At 37.0% G+C, this 25,073-nt stretch overlaps 2 protein-coding genes across 10 annotated transcripts in view; one reads left to right on the top strand and one right to left on the bottom strand.

The window, feature by feature from the left end:
• PPHLN1 (periphilin 1) overlaps positions 1 to 8,794 on the bottom strand; it is a 153,774-nt gene extending 144,980 nt beyond the window's left edge. For 4 of the 7 annotated variants that reach the window (XM_032347916.1, XM_032347919.1, XM_032347921.1 and 1 more), the window contains exons 1-2: positions 8,670 to 8,756; positions 7,777 to 8,046 (exon numbers count right to left, since the gene is read on the bottom strand). In XM_032347916.1, coding sequence (XP_032203807.1) covers positions 7,777 to 7,816 — 40 coding nt within the window. In that variant the 5' untranslated portion in view covers positions 7,817 to 8,046; positions 8,670 to 8,756. Of the gene's footprint in view, positions 1 to 1,086; positions 1,130 to 7,776; positions 8,047 to 8,669 lie in introns of all 7 variants that reach the window. The other 3 variants (XM_032347918.1, XM_032347917.1, XM_032347920.1) reach the window with 3 other exon arrangements.
• A 14-nt stretch (positions 8,795 to 8,808) lies between these two features.
• On the top strand, positions 8,809 to 24,463 carry ZCRB1 (zinc finger CCHC-type and RNA binding motif containing 1). Of its 3 annotated transcripts, none has more exons than XM_032347924.1 (8): positions 8,810 to 8,973; positions 10,015 to 10,100; positions 12,376 to 12,404; positions 18,306 to 18,417; positions 18,760 to 18,867; positions 22,771 to 22,883; positions 22,983 to 23,058; positions 23,831 to 24,463. In XM_032347924.1, exons 2-8 carry the CDS (start codon positions 10,017 to 10,019, stop codon positions 23,960 to 23,962), a joined length of 654 nt encoding a protein of 217 aa, XP_032203815.1. In that variant the 5' UTR covers positions 8,810 to 8,973; positions 10,015 to 10,016; the 3' UTR covers positions 23,963 to 24,463. The 3 variants fall into 3 exon arrangements, with proteins under 3 accessions (XP_032203816.1, XP_032203815.1, XP_032203817.1); XM_032347926.1 differs by lacking the exon at positions 8,810 to 8,973 and adding an exon at positions 14,037 to 14,126; XM_032347925.1 differs by lacking the exon at positions 12,376 to 12,404 and having other exon boundaries at positions 8,809 to 8,973.
• The last annotated feature ends 610 nt before the right edge of the window (positions 24,464 to 25,073 follow it).

Below are 25,073 nucleotides of genomic sequence, written 5' to 3'. Positions count from 1 at the left end.
AAAAAAAGAACCCCCCACAAAAAATGGACAAATGATATGAAGACAGTTCACAAAAAAAGGAAATACAATGACTCAATCCTTTGAAAAGACACTCAACTTTCTTCAAAATAAGGAAGATAAAAACTAAAACTAGAATTGAGTACTCATTTTCAACCAAAGCTCCACAAAAATAAAACTGCTCTGACTAAAGTAAAGTAACACTCTCATGTATTAATGAAAAGAGTGTGATTTGGTACAGACAGGGGAAAAATGGGCAGTATCTATTCAATGTTAAATGCACATATGCTTTGACCTGGACATTCTACTTCTCTATATACTTGAATAGGTACATAGCAAAGACTGAAAGCAACCTAAAATGTTGGTCAGAAGGGTACAGATTAAATAAAATGCTATACATTCATATAAAGGAAAATTATGCAAGCCATTTTAAAGAAAAGTAACCCCACACATAATACAGAAGGAATGCCAAGATACACTGCTAAGCCAAAAAAAAAAAAAAAAGGGTAGATTAATATGTTGGATATGCTGCCGCTTTGAAAAAATAAAAAGATAGGGTATGAATACATATCCATATGCACAGACTACTTCTGGGAGTAGAAACAAGAGAATGTAATAGTGCCTGCCTCTGGGGAGAACTGGGTGGCTGGGTATAGGAAGTGAATATTTTCACTGCATAATGTTCTATACCTATTATCTATAACAAAAATAAGTAACTATACTTAAAAGTCCTGGAAATCATTCAGTAAGCATAATGTGTCAGGACACCTGGATGGCTCAGTGGGAGAAGCATGTGACTCTCGATCTCAGGGTTTTGAGTTCGAGCCCCATGTGGGGTGTACAGATTACTTAAATAAGTAATACGTTTAAAAAAAACAAGCTTAGTGTCTCAAGTAATGGCAAAAATTAGGAATACAAATTAATGAACTAAAGGAAAACAAGTAAAAATAAGACTGTAATTAATGAAAAAGAAAAACTACAAGAGTTCTAAGGAAATACTATATAGTTTCTTAACTAGATGTAAACACTACAATATAAAATACTGGCTTCCCATAAAAAACACATAAGAATAACTACTATACTACTTACTTGAGTCCTTTCAGGAATCAAATTTAAAGTTTTCAACAATCTCCTGCAGGAGGGGGGGGAAAAATACAGACATAAGGATTTGTGTCTGTATAAACCAACCAATGGAGAAAATATAACCCTTCATTATATGTATAAATAAAACTCTCAAAATAAAAAAATTACGACCATTAATAAGCCAAACCCCCTTCAAAGACATCTTTAAAAACAGAAGATATTATTTTGACCACCAGAGGCCACCCAAGTTTCATAAGAACAACCGAATTATATTAAAGAATTCTAGTCCTAATTTTGCTAGTTGAGAACTGGGCAGGGCATCTCTCTTATCCTTATCTCTGAAAGAAGTGCATTTGATGTCTAAGGTGATTTTTATCTAGAATATTAAGATTAAAATAACTCACAGATTGAAAAAAATTCTAGCACCCTTAGTCTGGAAATCCTTACAGTTTTATATTGGCAATAAATAGTCCCATGAACACGTCATCTCAAAATCAAGGCAAGAAAGAAACATCAATTCATCAAAGAATACTAAACTTACTAGATAAAAATTTGATGGAGAACTTTTTGTTTTTCCAAATTTTTTTTAGTATAGTTGACACCCAACATTACTTTAGTTTCAGGTATACAACACAGTAATTAATACATTATACTATGCTCACAAGTGTAGCTACCATCTGTCACCACACATCACTGTTACAATAGTATCAGTGACTATATTCTCTATGCTGTGCTTTTTACTCCTGTGACTTCATTCCAGAACTCAAAGCCTGTATTTCCAACAACAGAGGACTTTTTAAAACTTTCTCCCAAGGGGCACCTGGGTGGCTCAGTTAGTTAAGCGTTATGATCCCAGGGTCCCAGATCCAACCCCACAAAGGCTCCCTGCTCAGCAAGGAGTCTGCTTCTTTCCTTCTTCCTCTCCCTCTGCCCCTCCTCCCTGCTCATGCATGCACATGCTGTCAAATAAATAAAATCTGTAAATAGATAACTTTTATGAAAATCACTATATATTTTCAGAATTAAGAACATAAAAATAGAACACAATATAAAACTAAAAATATATACGCAGGGCGCCTGGGTGGCTCAGTGGGTTAAAACCTCTGCCTTCAACTCAGGTCATGATCCCAGGATCCTGGGATCGAGCCCCACATCGGGCTCTCTGCTCAGTGGGGAGCCTGCTTCCCCCTCTCTCTCTGCCTGCTTCTCTGGCTACTTGTGATCTCTGTCAAATAATAAAATCTTTAAAAAAAAATATATATATATATATACACACACACACACATATATATATATATATATATATATATATATACACATATATATATGCACTAATGGTATTGCTGTCATGGGGCACTTTTTTTCTTGATTATTCTTTCTACTTAATCCAAGTTTTTATTTAAAAACAAGTTAGGTAACATACAGCATAATGTTGGTTTCACGTGTAGGATTTTGTGATTTATCACTTACATATGGCACCTGGTGCTTGTCACAGCAAGTGCCTCTCTCCCATTCAGCCCATTCCCCTGTCCACAAAAACAAAGGAAAAAACCCTCCAAAAGATACTGACATTTTAGTAAGGCTAAACAGAGCATGGTGAAGCAAAATAATTAGGCTTCACAAAAACACCTCCCCCCGCCCCCAAAATCCAGTAGCACAGGTGAGGCTCATGTCAAATTATTAAACATCCTTCATCCTTAAGAAATCTATATAATAGGGAAAGAGAAGTATAATAAAATATTCCATACACAATCTCGTACTGTTAGTAAAACAAAAGACACAGTTTGATGATTACATACAAAAGGAAAGAAAGAATACTGGGCTATCAGGAAGGTAAGTCTTAAGCTGGATCTTTAATTAAGACAACAAAAAAGAGAAAAGATAATCTATTCAGCAGCCTTCTGATTAGTAGCACATGTTGTTTATGACATTATCCCGATTTAGGAAATTGACCCATCCCACAACTAGAAGCCAATCAGCTAAATTTAAGCAAAGATGCTTTCTCACTTAAGTGATCATGTTACTGTGTAATTACTAATCATCCATTAGTGGAGTCTCAGAAGTATTCCAGTCAAGTTCTCGGATCCAATAGGTTTGAAAACCGAAGGATAGAACTGAAAAATGAAAGGACCCTCTATATCACAATTAGGCTGAGAATGGATTAGAATTCAGTATAGAGAATGTAAGCTTCATTTAGAAGTTTGCTAAAAACTAGTTCTAGATTATAAACCTTGTATTCTCTTATATCATTACTGATTAGAGTAATTCATCAGGATTCAATTTAAATGTCAGCTTTTCTTACCTTCTCCAGAAAGAACAAAGTTGTTCTTTCTTTGGGGTTGTTAAGACACCCTGCTAATAATAATGCTATATAACATCATTTGCACTTAACTTTCCTTCCAGTCCTCCCTCCCAAACTAAACACCACTGCAAAGGCAATTACTTTTCTTACTTCTATTGCTTAGCAAGGTAAAGGTACTTAATAAATATTGGCCAGATAAATAGATAGATTATTCATATGGCCACCATAAGAGCCATTCCGGGGAACCTAAATACTGGTTTGTATCTTTTCATTACAGATATCCCCCAGCTACCTGAAAATTCACCCTATGTCACTTCGCTTTTACAAAAGACCTGCCTTGGGGCGCCTGGGTGGCTCAGTGTGTTAAGCCGCTGCCTTCGGCTCAGGTCATGATCTCGGGGTCCTGGGATCGAGTCCCGCATCGGGCTCTCTGCTCAGCAGGAGCCTGCTTCCTCCTCTCTCTCTCTCTGCCTGCCTCTCTGCCTACTCGTGATCTCTCTCTGTCAAATAAATAAATAAAATCTTAAAAAAAAAAAAAAAAAAGACCTGCCTTAGTACCTGTTTTCACTAACCAAAAGAAATCCAAAGATTTTCATTTACAAAGTATTAACTGCCTCTTTCCTTAATGCCATTTAACTTATGAAAGGTTTCAGAGAGTGAGGCAAACCTGTATTCAGAAAACTTCCAATAAGCACTATTAAATTATGGCTCCTGGCGCTCCTGGATGGTTCAGTCCATGGAGCATGGGACTCGTGATCTCTGGGTTGTGAGTCTGAGCCCCATGTTGGGTATAGAGATTACTTTTAAAAAAAAACAAAAACAAAAAACATATATATATATATATATATATGCATATATATATTTTTTTTTTTAAAGATTTTGGCTCTATATATTTCTCATGATACAAATGTCACTTCATTTCTGAAAGAAAGGCTATCAATGAGAATTCTTTGGCTCTAGCACCTAAAACAGTTGGTTAGCCCTGGCTGCACTTTAGATTATCCAAAGAACTTTATTTTTTTTTTTTACGATTTTATTTATTTATTTGAGAGAATGGAAGCCAGAGATCACAGAGGGAGAAGGAGAAGCAGACTTAACACTGAGCAGAGAGCCCAATGTGGGCTTGATCCCAGGATCCTGAGATCATGACCTGAGCCAAAGGCAGATGCTCAACCAACTGAGCCATCCAGGCAGCCTAAAGAGCTTTAAAAATACAAATGCTGGGGCGCCTGGGTGGCTCAGTTGGTTAAGCAACTGCCTTCGGCTCAGGTCACGGTCCCGGAGTCCCGGGATCGAGTCCCGCATCAGGCTCCCAGCTCCATGGGGAGTCTGCTTCTCCCTCTGACCTTCTCGCCTCTCATGCTCTCTCTCACTGTCTCTCTCTCAAATAAATAAATAAAAATCTTAAAAAAAAAAAAAATACAAATGCTTAGGCCCTAGCCTCTGTAATCCCTATATAATTGGCCTAGGGTGGAATGCTGACACTTTATAAAAAAAACCTTAAACTTGGGTGCCTAGGTGGCTCATTTGCTTAAGTGTCTGCCTTTGGCTCAAGTCATGATCCCAGAATCCTGGGATCTAGCCCTGTGGGGTGGGGGTGGGTGGGGGTGGGTGGTGGGGTGATCCCTGCTCAGAAGAGAGCCTGCTTCTCCTTCTGCCCTTTGCCCTGTTCATGCTCTCTCAAATAAATAGATCTTTAAAAAAAAAAAACACTTAAACTCATGTCAGTATGAGATCCACTGACCTTAAAGCAAGGTAAACATATTCTAGACATCCTAAATTGAAGGAAGCTTTTAAGAACTGACTTCAACCCATAAACTAGATTATTACTATTCTTTATTGAAAAATGTTTATAATTTCAGACAACTAAAACTGAATTTTAGAACATAGTTAGCAAAGGTCTATAAAAAAAAAAACTAATACTGATGTCAATTAACATGGAAAATAGAGCAAAATCAACCACTGTTCTGTGCTCAGGGAGATAAATGTAGGAAATGGTAGTTAAGAAAGCCAAGAAAATTTAAATAGACTCTTGAGAGATTGCTTAAATGGGGATGAATGATAGTGGAATCCAAAAAAAAGGTAAAAGAATTATAATTACAGAAAATGTGTCTGAGAAAGTTGCAACTGATTAGAAGATTTGCATTGCAAAGAAATGGAAAGTAAGCCTGCATAGGAATTCAACAAGCTTTCATTTCCTCCCCTTTAGTAGATATTATCTCTACTATTCCACATGAAGCACAGAGGCTCTGAAAAACTCAATCCCAAAGCCAAAGCTTGGAATCATTCAGGTCTGCAGGATTTCAAATCCCAAACCCTTTTCATCATACCACATTGCTTCACAAAGGTAACAGGAAGAGACAGAACACATTCAAATGCATTAAATGCTAATACAAAGCAAGCAGCTAGAGAAGCTCACCACAGGCTTCTAAGCCTAGAAATAAGGTATAGGGGAAAATGTCATTCCAGAAGATTAATCTGGCAGTATACTAAACAGATTAAAGGAGAATGACGCTTAAGGAGACTACTGATTGTTCATAACCACCATATAACTTAAAGTACGGATGCCAGGCTGCTGGCACGCAGGCTAGTTTCACAAATTACTTGATTTTTTCAGTGCTTTAAGAATTCCTCTTATATAAGCTCCACTATATGTGTTAAATATTTAGGAGATCCTTGATTGTTCAGTGTAAGTGATCAAGCAACTGAAATTATAAAAATAGACCAGGGGCGCCTGGGTGGCTCAGTGGGTTAAAGCCTCTGCCTTCAGCTCGGGTCATGATCCCAGGGTCCAGGGATCGAGCCCCATGTCGGGCTGCTTGGCAGGGGGCCTGCTTCATCCTCTCTCTGCCTGCCTCTCTGCCTACTTGTGATCTCTGTCTGTCAAATAAATAAAATCTTTGGAAAAAATAAAAATAAAAATAGACCAAAATACCAGATGTTTCCGTATATATGTTTATAAATCTAAATCTTACTTTACACCAGGATAAAGATTACCATCTTAACTGCTCAACCTCCTTCTAGTCTCAATTCTCCTCTCCACTCCACCTTTAAAAAAGGATACTCAGTTAACTTTGCTAATACATCACACATAGCTGAAGTTTCCCATATCAAGAATCCAAACTGTTTCACATCAATTAACTGTAATAAAACCAAATTCCTCTACCCTCTATCAGCTCACCTAAACTCCTGTTCTCTCCCAAAAAAGTCATGCCGGCCAGACTCCTCACTATGCCACAAAGTAACACACACACCACCCTGGAGTTTTTTGATGTATTTCTCAATCTACAGTACTCATTCGACTTCTAACTATCCATGAAGATGAAGCTCAAAATCTAGTATTCTCCACAAAGCCCAATTCTAAGCCCTACCACACTAAAAAGGATTCCAAACTGGTGACTGATAGGCTGCATGTGACAAGTGTTTGGCCCAGGGTTTTGGGGGGTTTGTTTTGGTTTTGTTTGTAATAAAGTTTTATCCCACTGACAACACCTGAAAACTGGGAGATATCACTTTCCAAAACCATATTTTCCAACTATTATTGAAAAACCTACGTGCTCTGGCAACACTGGAACCATATTCTCACAGAGCCACAACCAGCTGAAGTACCAGCTGATCCCTTTCCAAAGGTTCTTACATTTTAAAGTCAGATGACATATCAACTTGCCCGACTTCTGAGACTGTACCTGCAGCAGTTGCAATCAAATAAATACCTACCTGCCTAATGGGCAGTGGAATTACAAAAATAAACAAGAAAATGACAGCCCAGATTAGTAAAGAAGGTGAAGAGACAAGCAATTAATTAGCACACGCAATTAATTAGCACACATGTGGTAAGTGCTAGGATGAGGAAAGTAGAGGGCACTTAGCACATGGCAAGGGTACCTAAATCTCTCTGGGGGGAACTTACAAAATATCCCTCAGAGAAACTCACAGGGAAAATGAAACCCCTAGCAGGTGTAGGGATTATCCACAGAGAGGGAGAAGAAAGGTCAGAGAAATCAAATGCCTCAGAAGAGAGAAAAGAATCTCCCCAAAGACTCTGGTGGGGGGAGGGGAGGTTCTGAGGAAGTGAAATCAGTTCAATACAGGTAGGTCATCACTTAACCTTAAATGCAGGTGTCAGAGAAAGGACTCAACTGAAAGGGCAGGAGTCAAAAAGCCAAGTGTTGGTTATGGTCAGGAGAAGAATGAGAATTTCCATAAAGCAGTAGAGTATGTAACAGTTTGTTAAGCAGGAACAGAGCTTTCAGTGAGCTCAGCTGTTGTGTTGAGGGGTGAAGTGTTTAAGAAAAGGAAAAGGAGGGAAAAGCAGCGGTAGCCTAAATCAAGAGAGAGGAAGTACAAAGCAGCATGGAGATAAGGATGTAGCAAAGAAGACCAAAGGGGCTTACATCTTGGGCGGTAACCAGAAATAACGGGGATGTGAAGCATGGCGGTTTTGGTTGGCCACAAGTTTGCCAAGAGAATTAGTCCCAGCGGTCCCCTGGTGGATGTGGAGGCATTCGGGCCTCTCAAAATTCAGCTGCGCCCTGGATGCAGTTCCTTCTCTCTAGAAGACATCGGCTTCAATCTGGATTGTGCAGATTCCAGGAGAGGCTCTGGATTCCAGGGGGCTGGCACGCAGGCTTCCAAGGAATGGTTAGAGGCCTGGTCTGTGTGTGCTGGTGGGTAGAAGTATAAACTACCTTGCATTAGTTCCTGATTTTTCTGTAGGAATGACAGCCCCGTTATCTCCTCTTAAGAGAAAAACTGTATGCCCAATATAGAATTACAGGACGGAAAAAGATGCCAAGTAGTCCAACATTTGTCCACACTAACTCAAGATGAGTCATTCTGTCAATCCGAGTTGACCCTGTCTCAACTGAGAAACCTGCCAGGAAAAGCCCAGTTTTACACTTTTTTTTTTCTTTTTCTTTTTTTTTTTTTTGTAGCTCTCAAAGTGCCTAACACTTCACTGGGTACATTGAACACATTCTTTAAATTTACCGACTTTCTAACTGATCTTGGGTCACTGAAGTCAACCCATTCAGTCCTCTTTCTGCATCATAAGGCGCTAAAGAGAAGCAAACCTATGTCTCAGACTCAACAGTTTCCTTTATTCCAAACTCCACTGCGTCTCTACACCCTCCACCGCCAAGAGCGGAATTACTGCACGATTCAAACGCAACGGGAGACTCCAACTCTCGCCACAGAAAACACCCCACACCCGCTCGCCCGCTCGCTCGACTCGGCCCGTAGCAGAGCCCGGCCCAGTCCACCTCGTGGAAAGGTAAAATGAGCTCACCGACTCTGGGCGGCCGGGAGACCCCGTAAATGTAGTCGTCGGCTCGTCGCCCTCTCCTAAGCAGGCACTTCCGGCGCGCTCAAAGACGTCAGCAAAAGCGCCGCCTCTGGGCCCGCCTCTGGAGCCTGGGTCTAGCTACCGCCAGGAAGAGGCGTTGCTGTCGCTGCCTCCTACTCTCCGGCGCTTGACCCCTCCCAGGACCCGTGATGCCAAGGCCCCAGCGGGGGACGAGGAAGAGTCCGGGTTGAGCCCCAACTGAGTCGTGGGCTCGCGCTCTAGTTTCCCAGGCCTGCCCCACCTAAAGGTAAACACCTCCTCAGCTGCGGCCTTACTTCCCGCAAGCCCCTCCCGAGACCCGGCCGCGAAAACGATTTGCCTCTCTCCCCGCCACACTTTTTATTCCCGACCATTTGCCGTTGCCCGCCCTCGAGTTCTCCCCAGAACGGTAACTCATAGTTTCAAATGGGAAACTTGTCTAATAAGTGGGAACTTGTCTAATAGATTCCCAAGAAATATCTCAAGCATCAGGCAGTTTTCCTATTAGTCCGCAACTTGGCATGTCCCTCCGTCAATATTTTGCCATTTGTGATGGCCCCTATGCCCCCATCTCATATACACAGCACACAAGCTTTTTAAATTGAAATTTGAACCTTGTTGAGTATGATGTACTTTTCATGGATAATCTGCTTTGTTAAAATACGCTATAAAAATCAGTTACAAATTACATTTGTAATCTAAAAATACATATACAGAATAATATCTTTCAAGGCATGGAAACCTATTTGGTATAGTAAAATGTATCATTTCATTATTTACCAATAATATGCAAAATTTTTACACCATCAAAATGTGAGGTTAAAATTTTCTCCTAACACCACTGCAAAGAAAAATATCAAGAAAACCAAAAATAGTACCCAGACCAAAGCATTAATGAAAATAAGTGGCTAAGGTTCTTTCTGAGCTAGCAGGCTCTTTCTGATGTGGTAGGCATGGTATTAAACGTTTTCAAAAGCAGTTTTTTACCCTTAGCCTGAGAGAAAGTTAAGTGAAGCCTCAAGAATTTTTTATTTTTCTGTTTTAAACTTATTCTGCCTTCATACCATAATCCAGCACTATAATGGTTAAGGACTCTACTTGAAAGAAAGACCAGAAAGCTCTTTGCAGTAAGATCTGGGGAAAAGAAATCCCTTAATTCACCCAGCTGGAGTAATTGTTTTTAATCCTAATAAAAGCGAGGAAGGTGTATTAAATCTGGCATAATTAAATCAATGATTATATACACTGGTTCTGCTTGGAATGAAGAATACCTGGCTTAGATTGCTTCTTGGTTTGTTTCCCTTTATAGAAATGAGTGGTGGATTGGCCCCAAGTAAAAGCACAGTGTATGTATCCAACTTGCCCTTTTCCCTGACCAACAATGACTTATACCGGGTAAGTGACTTTTAATACTATTGTATTCTGAATTCTCTATCTGTGGTACAGATAAAGCTTAAGCAAACAGTTCTTTTTAGCATAATTCTTAATAACTACATTACAATGCACTTGAGCCATCAATAGCAAAGACTTATGTTGCAAATATAAGTAAAAAAAAATTGACAATTTTTGTAATTTCCGAAGAGTTTACAGTGCTTTCATAGAGAGTAACTTCTTTTTTTTCTTTTTCTTTTTTTTTTTTAAGATTGTATTTATTTGACACAGAGAGAGAGATCACATGTAGGCAGTGAGGCAGGTAGAGAGAGGCGGGGAAGCAGGCTCTCTGCTAAGCAGAGAGCCCGATGCGGGGCTCGATCCCAGGACCCTGAGATCATGACCTGAGCTGAAGGCAGAGGCTCAACCCACTGAACCACCCAGGCACCCCAAGAGTAACTTCTTTATAAACAGAAGACACGGGTAGCATAATGAAGTAGGAACAACTTGTGATTGGCTGATTTTTCCTTCGTGCTTACTTGGTTTTTTGAAAATGGTGGGGTAGAGGTTTTGGAGGAAAGGGCTGATGAAAGCAAAGAGATCCCTTGACTAACCCTCAAATTCTGACTGATCTTGGGTCTTGAAAGGTTATTTTAATTTTATATATATGGCAGAAACCTAACAGCTTACTGTTGTTTTCAGTTCAGGATTGGATGATGGAAGGGGAAAGGGGCTGGAGGATCCAAAATCTTCTTTCACCTCTTTACCTTACAGAGAACAAAATTTCCTGCTGTCGCTGTCCTGTAGATGAGTGGTTGAGAGGAAATGGAAGGAATGACATAAATTCTTTCTTCCAAATGTGCCCTCTTTTCTCTACCTCTTTGGGTAGATGTTAAGTACAGAGAAGATGCTACATAGGTATTACATAGTATTTGATTAATTACTTAACTGAGATAGCCTAAGTCTCAAAGAACAAAGGAGAAAATGCACTTTAGCTTCTTTCCTTGTCTCCATATAGAGATATGTCGGTATTTATTGAACACTTACCATATGCTGAGCACTCTTACAGGTACTAAGAATACATCAATGAACACAAAGATGAAAATCCATCTTGGCACCACAGCAAGATAAAAGAATATGAAATATTAAAAAGTTTAATGATACTCTGTTTTTTGGATACAAAATTAATGCTAAGAAGTCAGGAGCTAAGGAGAAAAAATAAAGGAGGTTATTAAACATCAGGTTGGAAATGGAGGTCAAATTGTACATGAGCAGTCTAAAGCCCTTATTGAAAAGGTAACTTCTGAATAAAGACCTAAAAGAAGTAAGAGACAGCTGTGTAGATGTCTGGGGAAAAACCATGTCAGGCACAGAGTAAATCAAGTGGAGAGAGAGGAAGGGCAGTCAGAGGAAGGTAATCCTATGCAGGGATGCCACGTAGGGCTTACATAGATAATAGTAAGGATTGTGAGTGAAATGAGAAGCCATTAGAAAGTGTTACACACAAGACTCTTGGACTTCAAGATTCAGTGTTTCTAACACTGCAGTCCAATTATATTACATTCCAGCATTACACAACTTAATCATAAAACTCAATTTATTATTAATTGCCTATATTAATATTTCTGAAAGACTTTTCTAAGATATAATAAATAGGAACTATTATGATATATATAATGACTAAAACAGAAATAGATGAGATTGCTTAGTTTGAAGATGTAGAAGTAAAAGGAAAGATCGCGCCAACAGTAAAGAACCACCAATTAAGAATGGGCAGAGGGATGGAAACTGATGCAAATGAATTTTTATTACAGAAGCTTTTTTGTTTTATGTTTTGTTTTATAAGCAGTCTAAGGATCTGTCTTCTGAAACAGATTGCTTAATGGAGTTGGCTAGTAATAATGATATTCCACAACATTGATATTTGAAGCACATGATTTCTCTGGGGTTATGGTGGGGTTGATAATTGCCATGGATATACCAGAGGAACACTAGCAGCCGTGCAGCGTGTATGCCCTTAATCTACCGCCCATAAAGAGTGGGGTTTTTTCCGCCGTTTGCGCTCTTTTGTTAGAAGTTTAGAAATTGAGGCAGATACCTGTGACTCCAATAACAAAAATCTGAGTATTATTCTAGTCACTAAAAAAAATATGTCTTCTAAGGCCTGCTTTATAGAATAAAAGTCAGAAATTTTCACAAGCTTTAACAAAGAACATGGTCAGTTTATAGAACCTGAAAATTTAAGGTTTCTTATGACTTAAAATTTAATTGTAAAGTATTATGTGGTCTTTTATTTCAGATATTTTCCAAGTATGGCAAAGTTGTAAAGTAAGTATTCACATTGTATTTTGAAACCTCATTTAAAAGTTTATCTGAATTTACTTTTCCATTTTTTAAGATTATTTTTCAATAAAACTGGTATTTGATATAACAAAGAAAAAATACTGCTCTTAACGTTTTTGTGTATATTTCAGTCATTTTTCTGTATATGTAAACATACAGTTTTTTTTTTTTTTTAAAGATTTTATTTATTTATTTGACAGAGAGAGATCACAAGTAGGCAGAGAGGCAGGCAGAGAGGCAGGCAGAGAGAGAGGAGGAAGCAGGCTCCCCGCTGAGCAGAGAGCCCGATGTGGGACTCGATCCCAGGACCCTGAGATCATGACCTGAGCCAAAGGCAGCGGCTTAACCCACTGAGCCACCCAGGCGCCCTACAGTTTTTTTTAAGACTCAATTCTATACATGCGATTTTGTTGTCTTTTTTAAAACTTGACATTATACTGTAAACATCTTACCATGTACTTGAAAGATACACCCTCGTATCTGATGATCTCATGATGGTCCTTTATATATCATAATTTATTTAAACAATAATTTCTTAACCATATTACTAAGAATTAACACTGAATCTGTTATCCAATGTAAGACGTAAAGACTCTGATTAAATACATATTTTGGTTATTAGAATGTGTGTCATCAAGTATATCAGAAGTGGATTTTCATTTGTCAAGTAGAATGTAAAAAATATTTCAATGCATATGACATGCAAAATGCTTATGAGATTAATAAATATATAGAAAACATATTCTCTACTTTCATAGAAAGTTTTAGAGATCACTGGAAAGATTGGAAACACAGAAATGGTAGGGATGATATTATCAGTTGGGGCTGAGAGTTACAAAAGGATAAAAGGAACTTCTTATATTTAATTCACTGTTTTAAATCAAACATGGACCTATATTATGGGGCAGAAAAGTAAAAACAAGATAATTGTCATTCTAACTATCTTATAATCAATATATATATTCTGGTATAAATTTGAAATTGTATTTAAAATCCCGAGAATTTAGAGCATATTTATCTTGGCCAGTTATTTTCTAGCTTTGGATAAATTGTAAGAAAATCATCAAAAATGCTTCTAGGTAAATTTTTGGGTCTTCAGAATTTTTTTTAAGATTTTTATTTCTTTATTTGAGAAAGAGACAAAGATAGTGGTAGGAGCTAGAGGAGGAGGCAGAGGGAAAGGGAGAAGCAGACTCCCTGCTGAGCAGGGAACCCCATGTGGGGCTCAGTCCCAGGACCCTGATACCATGAGCTGAGCTGAAGGCAGACGCCAAACCAACTGAGCCACCCAAGCCACCCATGGATCTTCAGAATTCTGAATAGTCGTTATTACCAGTCAAATCACTAATAATGATGATATGTAACAGTGAAAACATAAATATACTGGCATTGTTCTAATCTTCTTACATGTATTAATTCATTAAGTTATCACAACTACCTTTTAAGGTAAAATCTGTTACTATCTTAATATTGTAAATAACAAAACTGAAGCACACAATATACTTAAACATATTGCTAGATAGTGGTGGAGACAAGATTTGAAATCCAACAATTTGATTTCAGAGCCTGCTCCTTTAACCATACCATTACCTTTTCTTGGTTTTTCCCATCTGTCAGAATCTCTGAATGAATTTCCATACAAACATTAATTATAAATCATGAGAATGCTATGAAGTCAAAGACAGAGCTATAAACACCTATAAACAGGTAAGACATGATCTAGTCTGGATAGTTAGGGTAGATTAACCTAAGTCAGTATCCTTTGAATAGGCTAAGATTTAAGTAGGCAAAAAGAATGTGGAGAACATTTTAGGTAGAGGGCATACCTCGTGCAATCATTTTAGGTAGATGGAATACCTTGTGCAAAAGTCTTAGGGCAAGAGAAAATAAAGTGAGATCCAGAAACAGAAGGCCAAAAAAAAAAGAAAAAAGAAAAGAAAAGAAACAGAAGGCCAGTATAACTAGAGATGAATGAGAGGGAGAAAGTGCAAAATGGGTCTAGAGATGGAAGCAGGTTCCTCATCTTGCTTCTCAGCCATGTTACAAGATATTTGGGTTTCATCCTAAGAATTCCAAGAATTCGCTGGTATAGAATTTTAAATGAAGGAGAAACATGATTTGAATTTTTAGAAGCTTATTCTGGCTTCAGTATAGAGATTAAACTGGAGGGAAACGAGTGGATGCTGGCAGACCAGTCAAAAAGCTGTAACGAAAAAAAAAAATCAATAAGACTTTCAAATATAAGGTAAAAATTTGTTTTCAGCAAGTTTTTGTAAAGGCTGTTTTTTTTTCTTTTCCCAACTGGGTAAGTGCCTATTCTTATCTTTAAAATGTTTTAAAAAGACACGTTGGAATAAAGGTGATACTGATATGCTTGGTTAAAAAAAAAAAAAGCTGTAACTATAGCCTAGTGGGGAGCAATGTGCACTAAGACAGTATAGGTGGAGAGGCAGACGCTGGACAGATTTGAGAGATGGTCAGATGATCGTTGGCTGTAAAGTGGGTAATATTTAATGATGTACTTACTGTGTATGTAAGGGCTGGGTGAGTGAGAAAGGGGTGTAATGGATGATACCAAGGTTTCCCGGAGGAGTACATGTTTCATATTATGTCCTTAAACGAATACATCTCGTAACAGAAACTTGGGAATAAGAATCTTTGGTGTAATCATTTTTTTTCTGTTACCATAGAACATATCTCTGTCGAAGTAGTGTATTTTAATTGGTTTATAGATTTCTTTACCTCTAGACTCTAAGCTTTTTTTCTGAAGGTAAAAACCTTGTCCTAAGGCCTTTAATTATCAGTGCTTAACGTGCCTGGGCTTGAGGCTACTGGCATAATTGACCACATGACCACATGAATAAACAAGTAGATGTACTCTTGAGAAACCAGTTTCCCATTTGTATCTGTCTTTACGTTTTAACATATTGAGGTAGGTATACTAGAGGTTACAGAGACAACCTTAAAGGAGTTTATATTAAAATGGGTCTGATAAGACATTGTTTATATATAAACAGACTTCAGTGGAGACTAGCACAAAGCAAGAGAAATTATTTCCAGTTAAAGAGATTAGAGAACTGACATGTTCTGAGCTGTGAAGAATGAGTCAAGTTTTGATGGGCAAAGATTGAGAGTTGAAAGGAGACAGAGGACGTGTGAATAGAGGCATCAGTTTGGAGAAGTCCATGAACGATTGAGTAGTTTGTTGTTGCTGGCCCTCGTAGTTTGTGAGTAAAAGTAGTGAAAGATGAGGGAGGTGGGAGCTAAAGCCTAAAGGATATTGATTCAAGACCAAGAATGGGCAACTTGAAGAATCAAAGATTTTTGAGCAGAAAAGGACATGATTTTATTTACTCCTTAAGGGGAAATTTTCTCAGTGGCATATGAGAGCATTAACATCAAGGGAACTAGTAAGAATACACTGTTGAAACAGCAGTGCCACTGTGAACAATAAAAGATGCGGGAATGAAAAAAAGGCGACAGCTGAGAGACATCATTAACTGAGGATGACTTTGAAAGCTAACACTTCCGAAATACTACTTTAGAAAAAAATGATTAATGACTTTAACTGACCTTCACAAATACATGAAAATTCCAAAAAGATAAAGTAACTATTTCATATTTCTTTGAAAATTGGTTGAAAACTTCCAGAGTGGTGACTCTAAACAAGCTTTGTCAATTATTACGCTTTGTGTTGAATATTGTATTTTTTTAACTGTTTGAAAATATTTGCAAATTCAGAAAAAGTTGCAAAAACACTAGAAAGGACATTAAAATATCCTTTACCCAGATTCACCTGTTAATATTTTGCCCCATTTACTTTATCATTGCCCTCTCTCTCCCCGTGTGTGTATGTGTGTGTGTCTGTGAATGCGCATGTATGTATGTATGTATACACACAATTTTTTTTGTGAGTTATTTGGGGATAAGTTATACACATCATTGCCCTTTACTCCTAAATACTTAAGTATGTATTTCCTAAAAATAGGGTTATATATTATATAATCACAGTATGATTAGCAAATTCATAAATTATACTGATAAAATACTTTTATTGAATCTATCATCCATGTTCCAATTTTGTCAGTTGACCTAATAGTGTTCCACATAGAATTTTTCCCTTCTAGTATCATCTAGAGTTAGGCGTTGATTTTAACTGTCCTATTTTTTTTAAGCCCCTTTAAACTGGAACATTTATAGAGAATATACCTCTCTCTTATCTTCCCCCCCGCATTTTGTGTTTTCGTAATGTTGCCTCATGATTATGTTGTGATATTATATACTTTTGGCCGGTAACTATATAGATAATATTTATTCTGAGGATTTTGCATCCAGATTTATAGTGTCCATGTGTCCCTCACTAGTGATAGTAATTCTGATGGCCCAGCCAAGGTGTTCACCAATTTCCTCACTTTATAAATACCTTTTCCCCTTTGCAACTAATACAGTCGGTGAGAAACACTTTTAAGACAATGTAAATATCTTGTTCTACATAAAAATTTCATTTTTTATTTTGAAGATTTACTTATTTATTTTTAGAAAGAGAGAGTCTTTTTAGAAAGACCAGAGGGAGGGAGTGGAGGGAGAGGAAGAGAGAGAATCTTAAGCTCCACTTCTAGCACAGAGCCCAATGTGGGCCCAGTCTCACAACCCTGAGATTGTGATATGAGCCAAAATCAAGAGTTGGGACACTTAACTGACTGAGCCTCCCAGATGCCCCAAAATTACATCTTAGATTTAGCATTTGTTCATCAACAAATCATCTTGCCTGAGCCAGTCTTTACTATGACTGTTGCAAATAGTGATTTTACAACTCTAGCACTTCCCTTGATATTCTGCTGTAAACCAAAACCATCCCTTTTCCCTCATTTATTTATTTATTATTAATTTGGACTTATAAATTCCTACTTTTTTCTGTGATTTATTATTCATTACTGTATTTAATTATTTTAGTACTCAAATTGTCCTAGATATGGCCAATGAGAGCTCCTTTAAGCTGGCTTCTGTACTACTGTGCCATGCCCCATCTTTTTTTTTTTTTTTAAGTACTCCTTTCCTTTTTCTAAGTACATTTTTAAAGCTGTTGTACCTACCCTGTCCATCCTCTGAATCAGCCATTTCTCTGAAGAGCCCTGTTGAACACTGATTTTTAAACTACATTTAATGACATATCATGAGCAGGAGTCACAAGGACTAAGGATGTATAAAGGATCAGAAAGAACAGGCTCTGTGCTCTTAGCACCATCCCTATCGCTTAGGTACCTTGGATGGTATATTAAGAACCACAGAACTGGAGGTTCTTAAGGTGATCAGGATTAAGGAGTGCACTTGCTGTGATGAGCACTGGGTGTTGTATGTAAGTGTTGAATCACTATATCGTACACCTGAAACTATTACACTGTATGTTAACTAACTGGAATTTAAATTAAAACTTTAAAAAGAGAATATCAGAATATAATTAGATTCTAAAGCCTAGAAAAAAATAAGTAAATCATTTTACTTTCTGAAAATAATACCTCAGTTTTGTTTTGTTTTGTTTCTGCAAAGTGAGGGTATTAGTGGAAAAGAGGAATTATGCTTACTCTTCAAGATTTTATTGTCTCTGTAATATGTTTACTTCATCCTTCAACCTCTGATTAACGTTTGACTTTTTCAGGTAGTCCTGGAGAGCTGTGCTCACTTTTGTTAAATCAGTATCACATTTTCTCATTTCCATTCTTCTTGATATCCCATGACTTTGAAGAAATAGTTGATTTGTCAAGCATATTGATTTCTCTTATTCCATAAATGTTTTTCTAACCCATGAGTTTTCTAAGTATTTAGTAATATCTTTTTTATTTATTGCTGCCTCATTATTTTTAACTGGCTATTTGTTTATGCTTTAAGGGTTACTATAATGAAAGATAAAGATACCAGGAAGAGTAAAGGGGTTGCATTTATTTTGTTTTTGGATAAAGACTCTGCACAAAACTGTACCAGAGCAATAAACAACAAACAGGTAAGCCATTCATTCCCAACAGGATTTTTAAATCCAAAAGCCTTTGTTCATCCAGGCCAAAAATGAAGGGATACAGTGGATGATCAAGTCATGGATAGCAGTAGATTTTGAGGGCATTGCATTTATAGAAAAGAGGTGAAAACTATATTGGTTCCCAAAATACTGGCAGAATCTAAGGAATAAGAATCTGTTCTATAGGATGTTATTTGTCATACATGACTAGGCAATTGATAAAATAATCAAATAAAATGGAACTGAAAGTTTAAGAAAATGGAATCAAATAACTGCAGTTTTAGTTTTCACTGAAATACATCCTCCTGCATTTACATTTCTCTGGTTTAGTTATTTGGTAGAGTAATAAAAGCAAGCATTGCTATCGACAATGGAAGAGCAGCTGAGTTCATCCGAAGACGAAACTACTTTGACAAATCTAAGTGTTATGAATGTGGGGTGAGTATACCTAAAACTTCATGTAATTTTCTGTAGTTTGTTTGAAGGTACATTTCATATCAGTGTTTTATTTGTTCTCTCTAAAACTTCTGGCTGGCTAAAACCAGGTTATAAAAGTTGTTTTACTTTGGGACTCTCGACTCCTCTAAGTAGACTCAATTGAAATGTAGTATGTAAAGAAACTGAATTAGGTAATACACAGTAGTATTTTCTCCAGTTTCTAAGTCTTTGAAAACTATTAAATTAAAAAGCATCAGGCTTGGGTGCCTGGGTAGCTCAGTCGGTTAAGCAGCTGCCTTCAACTCATATCATAATCCCAGGGTCCTGGGATTGAGCCGTACATCGGGCTCCCTGCTCAGTGGGTAGTCTGCTTCTCCTTCTCCCTCTGCTGTTCCCCCTGCTTGTGCTCTCTCCCTCTCTCTCTCAAATAAATAAATAAAATCTTTTTTAAAAAAGCACCAGACTCCTGGGTGCCTTAGTTAGTGTCTGCCTTCAACTCAGGTTGTAATCCCAGGGTCCTGGGATTGAGCCCCACATGGGGCTCCCTGCTTAACGGGGAGCCTGCTTCTCCCTCTCCCTGTGCTGCTCCCCCTGCCTATGCTGTCTTGCTCTCTCTCAAATAAATAAATAAATAAAATCTTAAAAAAAAAAAAAAAAAAAGCACCTAGCTAATTACCTATTACTGTCTTAAAAGATTTAGTGGCCCATAAATTTCTGGGTTAATGGACTACTACTTGTGCCTATAATAGCTTGCCAGTGTTGAAGCATCACAGTTCAGTATAAACATCATGTGATCAACCTATCCCTTTTGGGGTAATGTGTTTTAAAGCTATTTTTTTTTTTTTAAGATTTTATTTATTTATTTATTTATTTAATTTATTTATTTGACAGAGACTCAGCAAGAGGGGGAACACAAGTAAGGGTAGTGAGAGAGGGAAAAGGCAGACTTCCCACTGAGCAGGAAGCCCGATGCAGAGCTCGATCCCAGAACCCTGGGATCATGACCTGAGCCAAAGGCAGATGCTTAACAACTGAGTTACCCAGGTGCCCCTTTAAAGGTATTTTTTCTATTAATACTGCTAATGTTTGTAACTGAACTATACCCAAATTTTCTTACCTAGTAGTTTATCATTACCCATTTAAACTTTTGGTGAGTAGGAAAAATAAATAGCCACAAAACAATTTTGCACGAGGCCCATAATAGAGATGGTACCACGAGGATATTGGTCTGGGACTCATTGTTGTTAGTTTCCAAAATGTCTATATAAAGTACCTAAAAAATGGGATCCAGAGGTACTAATGGAGAGCTGGGGAGAGGATTACTGTGAGACGTTTTACTGGCTTACAAAACCAGTGAAAGATACAAAGAAATGGGTAGGAGTCATTCCCTTCACTGCCATACTCTACTTCTTCCTCCCTGAAAAGAGATAAACAGATAGTTGGATAGCTGGACGGTACATTCTGTCAATTCCTGTGATTCTAACACCTCTTAAGTTGATGGAAACTGTGTTCCAGAGCCCTGAGTTTTGTTAAAAAGGAAAAAAGGAAGGAAGGGAGGAGTAGTTATGGTCAAATAGATTACTGTGTATCCTCATATTCACAGTAAATAACAAATTATCTGAGAAATCCTGGATGAATCTGTTAATCTGTCTAGTTTATGTTTATGGATCCATAAATTTGTTATATTATATTTTGTACATTTTTATATTTCTTAAATTTTCACCTCCCCAAAATATATTTGCATTTATTTAGCCTGGTTTTTCCTTATTTCATTAAGAAACCATTTTTATATATGGAATATGTTGATATCATTCTAAAAGCAATTTGGAAAATGCTTGTCTAAGTGCATTCACTTAGCAGTGCATTCACTTAACAGTTACATCTCTTGGGTTCAACCATGTGTATTTGATGTCTATTTAAAGTACATAGTCTGGGGCACCTGGGTGGCTCAATGGGTTAAAAGCCTCTGCCTTTGGCTCAGGGCATGATTCCAGAGTCCTGGGATGGAGCCCTTAGAATGCCTGCTTCCTCCTCTCTGTCTCTGCCTGCCTCTCTGACTACTTGTGATCTCTGTCTGTCAAATAAATAAATAATCTCTTTTTAAAAAAATAAATAAAGTACATAGTCTATCTGATGCTTTTTAAAATATGCTTGAAAAATATGATTATTTTTCTCTTCTATTGTTCGAATCCTGGTTGAATCTCTCCCCACACCCTTACTCTTACATATTATTCATCAGTATATTTAGTGAGCTAATGTTCAGATGGTAGTTCGTTGCCTCATGTTTTACAACTGAACCATGTTATGTTTCATTATAACGTTACTCCAGTCATAAATGTAATTCTGATTTGTGTAATAGCCACATTAAAAAAAGAAACAGGCAAAAAAAAAAAAAAGAAACAGGCAAAAATTAATATATCTTCTTTATCATAACCCAATATATATCCAAAATATTATCATTTGAATATGTAATTAATATTTTCAAAATTTAAAATATTTTACATTCTTTTTTTTCTTTTTTTCTTTTTTTAATTTTTTTTTAATAAACATATAATGTATTATTAGCCCTGGGGTACAGGTCTGTGAATCGCCAGGCTTACACACTTCACAGCACTCACCATAGCACATACCCTCCATACATTCTTTTTTTCTTATTGTCTTCAAAATCCAGGATGTAGTTTACCCTTACAGTGCATATCAATTCAGACAGGTTCTCAGTAGTCACAAGAGAATTACAATTAGTGGCTACCATAATTGGACAGTGCAGGTATAATCTAGATATGAAGGGAGGAGCATGAAATTAATAGGAAAAGTGAGAAAGACTTCAAATTTTACCTTTTTTTTAAGATTATCTGAGAGAGAGAGCCCAGCAGGCAGAAAGGGGCGGGGAAGGCAAAAGGAAAGCCTGTCTTAAGCAGACTTCACCCTGAGCATGGAGCCCAATGCAGGACCTGAGCCAAAAACAAGAGTTGGATGCTTAACCAACAGTGCCACCCAGTGCCCCCCCTTTTTTAAAGATTTATTTATTTGAGAGAGAGAGAGAGTCCATTTGCTTTTAAAATGATATTAAGCACCATCTTAGAAGTTAACAGGAAGGTTTCATCCCCATTTTATCAAATAGAACCTTAAAATTTTTACACTGAAGGTGGGTGGTCCATTTAAATTTTGAATTGTTTTATACCCTGAGTCTTGAGATTTAAAATGTTTGAGGGATGAATACTTCTTTTGTTCTTAGTGAAACTACTGAAATATTCCGTTATTGTTAAAGTAGCTTATTAGGGGTTATGGGGCGCCTGGGTGGCTCAGTGGGTTAAAGCCTCTGCCTTTGGCTCGGGTCATGATCCCAGGGTCCTGGGATCCAGCCCTGCTTCGGGAGCTCTGCTTGGCAGGGAGGCTGCTTTCCTTCCTCTCTCTGCCTGCCTCTCTGCCTACTTATGATCTCTGTCTGTCAAATAAATAAATAAAATCTTTAAAAAAATAAAGTAGCTTTTTAGCTTATTAATATCATAATCTCTTTCTTTTATTTTTTTTTAAAGATTTTATTTATTTATTTGTCAGAGAGAGAGCGAACGAGAGCAAGCACAGGCAGAGTGGAAGGCAGAGTCAGAGGGAGAAGCAGGCTCCCCGCGGAGCAAGGAGCCCGATGCGGGACTCGATCCCAGGACGCTGGGATCATGACCTGAGCCGAAGGCAGCTGCTTAATCAACTGAGCCACCCAGGCGTCCCTATCTTTCTTTTAAATATTAAAGTAATAGGTTTTGTTTACTTCTTCATGTATATTCCCAGTGTGACAGTATTCTTTTTTAAGTTCTAAAACCTTAGTCATAGGGTACAAAGCAAGTTTCTCTTAATAACATTAACAAATACAGCTTTTTTCCTTTCCTTTTTAATGTGAAATAAAAGGAAAGTGGACACTTAAGTTATGCCTGCCCTAAAAATATGCTTGGAGAACGGGAACCTCCAAAAAAGAAAGAGAAAAAGAAAAAAAAGAAAATTCCTGAACCAGAAGAAGAAATGTATGTATATCTACTCTTACTAAATGCATTATTGTATTTTTTCTATCTTTATACAATTGCTTGAGTACATTCTGATTTTTTTTTTTTCCAATAATTTAGTGAAGAAGTAGAAGAAAGTGAAGATGAAGGGGAAGATCCTGCTCTTGACAGTCTTAGTCAGGCCATAGCTTTCCAGGTATTAAACAGTTCTTTTAATAATGCCATTTAAGTGCCTTGGGTTAATCATCTTATATTCCTTGCTTACTTTATTGATCATCTCTTGGCAAACTTTGTCTCTTCCTTTTACCTCTTTAGGAGACAGGCTGTTTCTCTAAGGTCTTCAGAGCAGTGTGATAGAAAAAGTCCCATTGGTTCTTTCTAGATTTTAAGACGCCTACAACATTTTTAAGATTTAATCTGATTTCATTATGGAATTGATCAGAAATATTTGATTAAAGTGACTTTAGCCAGAGAAGATTTTATTAAAAGATACATTCTGATTGAAACTTCAAAACAAAACCAAACTTATTTTTGACCATTAAAAGTCCTAATACAAGATATGTCACATTTTTGAAGCCATATAATCTCCTAATTTTCTAAAAAAGTTACTTTAATGTTTTAATTGATAAATTACAAATACATTAATTAATTTTTGATTTTAATTAACTAATATGTTTTATATAACATTCCCACATCCAGCAAAGATGGCAAATAGGCTTCATTTCATGTACCTGTTAATTAGTAGAAGATTCCTAGAATAATTTTGAGTAACACAGTGAAACTGCGAGATCACTTGGGGTTGCAGGAGGGATCTCCTCATGAAGTGGAATTGTCTGCATGGGCTGGAAGATGGGGATTGTTGGCATTTATGGTTGTTTTTGCCATGTTTTGAATTAATACACTGTAAATAATATTAAACACACTCCTGATTTTGTTTTGTTTCATTTGTTTCCTGACTCACATTACAGCAAGCCAAAATTGAAGAAGAACAGAAAAAATGGAAACCCAGTTCAGGAGGTCCCTCAACATCAGATGATTCAAGACGCCCAAGAATAAAGAAAAGCACATATTTCAGTGATGAGGAAGAACTGAGTGATTAAAATTGTATTTATTATGTAAATATCATTTTAAAAAATTTTTTTAAGTCTTGGAGTACCAAGTTCAGTTGAAATTAAAGATTACTTTTAGAATTTAAGCATAAAAACCACATAGTACCAAATAATTTTTTTACTATAAAATAGGTTCATAGGAAATTGAAAATAATTTTAAAGTATCATGTTTCTATCTTGCCTTAGCAGAGTAATAAAAATCAAGATTTGCTGGTAACCATTAATCTTGAAAACAGTTCATTTGAATTAAAAAGAAATCTTCATACTGTCATAGTATTGCCATTGTCATCCCAAGAAAAAAGACCAATATTAAAAAGATGCGTTTGGGAAGCTCATTATAAAAGTTTATTCATGTCTGATTGGTTTACATGAAGACATTTGAAGTAAATTTCATCTTTAAGACAAAAACTTCATGAAGACTGGAAAATGCTGACTGATTTATTGTTACTAAATGTTAATAAAATTTTCAAGAGAATTTTGTTTTTAAATATGGGTGGGTGTTTGCCATCTTATTTCTTTTAGCTTTATCCCAACCTAAATTTATCATAATCACCCATAAAATACAAAGTAAAGTAGTTTTCAAAGGCTTATAACCAAACAGCAATCATTTGTCTGGTGCACCTTTGGCACCAAGAGCCATTCCCCAGAAGTAACAGACTTTTTCAGCTGTTTCTTTTCATATGTACCTATATATTGCTATATAAAATACAAGTATTTCTGGCACTTAATTCATAAACGGGTAAGTGGAGATTTTTTCAGTCTCCCATACTACTCCACACCCCCCATCCTCCTCCATCTCCCAGTATGGCTATGTAAAAATCTATGGTTAGGTCCATATTTATTTTTCTTTTATGATCATGTAAATACTGCCCACCTCTGAGTCAATGAGTGTGCTGAGATTACATTTTTGTAGAGTTAATAATTGTCTCCTATCTTCCTTTATTATGTTTCTTTTTATTTATGACTATACCTGTGGTGAATGTGGCATAATATATCAACTTGTCAAATCACTGAGTTGTGCACCTGAAACTAATGTGTGTCATCTATACTCAAAAAACAAAAACACAAAATAAGAATGATCCTTTTAAAACTAAGCTAGATA

The sequence above is a fragment of the Mustela erminea genome, chromosome 6 (genome assembly GCF_009829155.1).
Source record: "Mustela erminea isolate mMusErm1 chromosome 6, mMusErm1.Pri, whole genome shotgun sequence".
In the NCBI taxonomy this organism is placed as follows: domain Eukaryota; kingdom Metazoa; phylum Chordata; class Mammalia; order Carnivora; family Mustelidae; genus Mustela; species Mustela erminea.
Note: the sequence above shows the minus strand (reverse complement) of the source record. Positions and strands in the feature narration are given on the sequence as shown.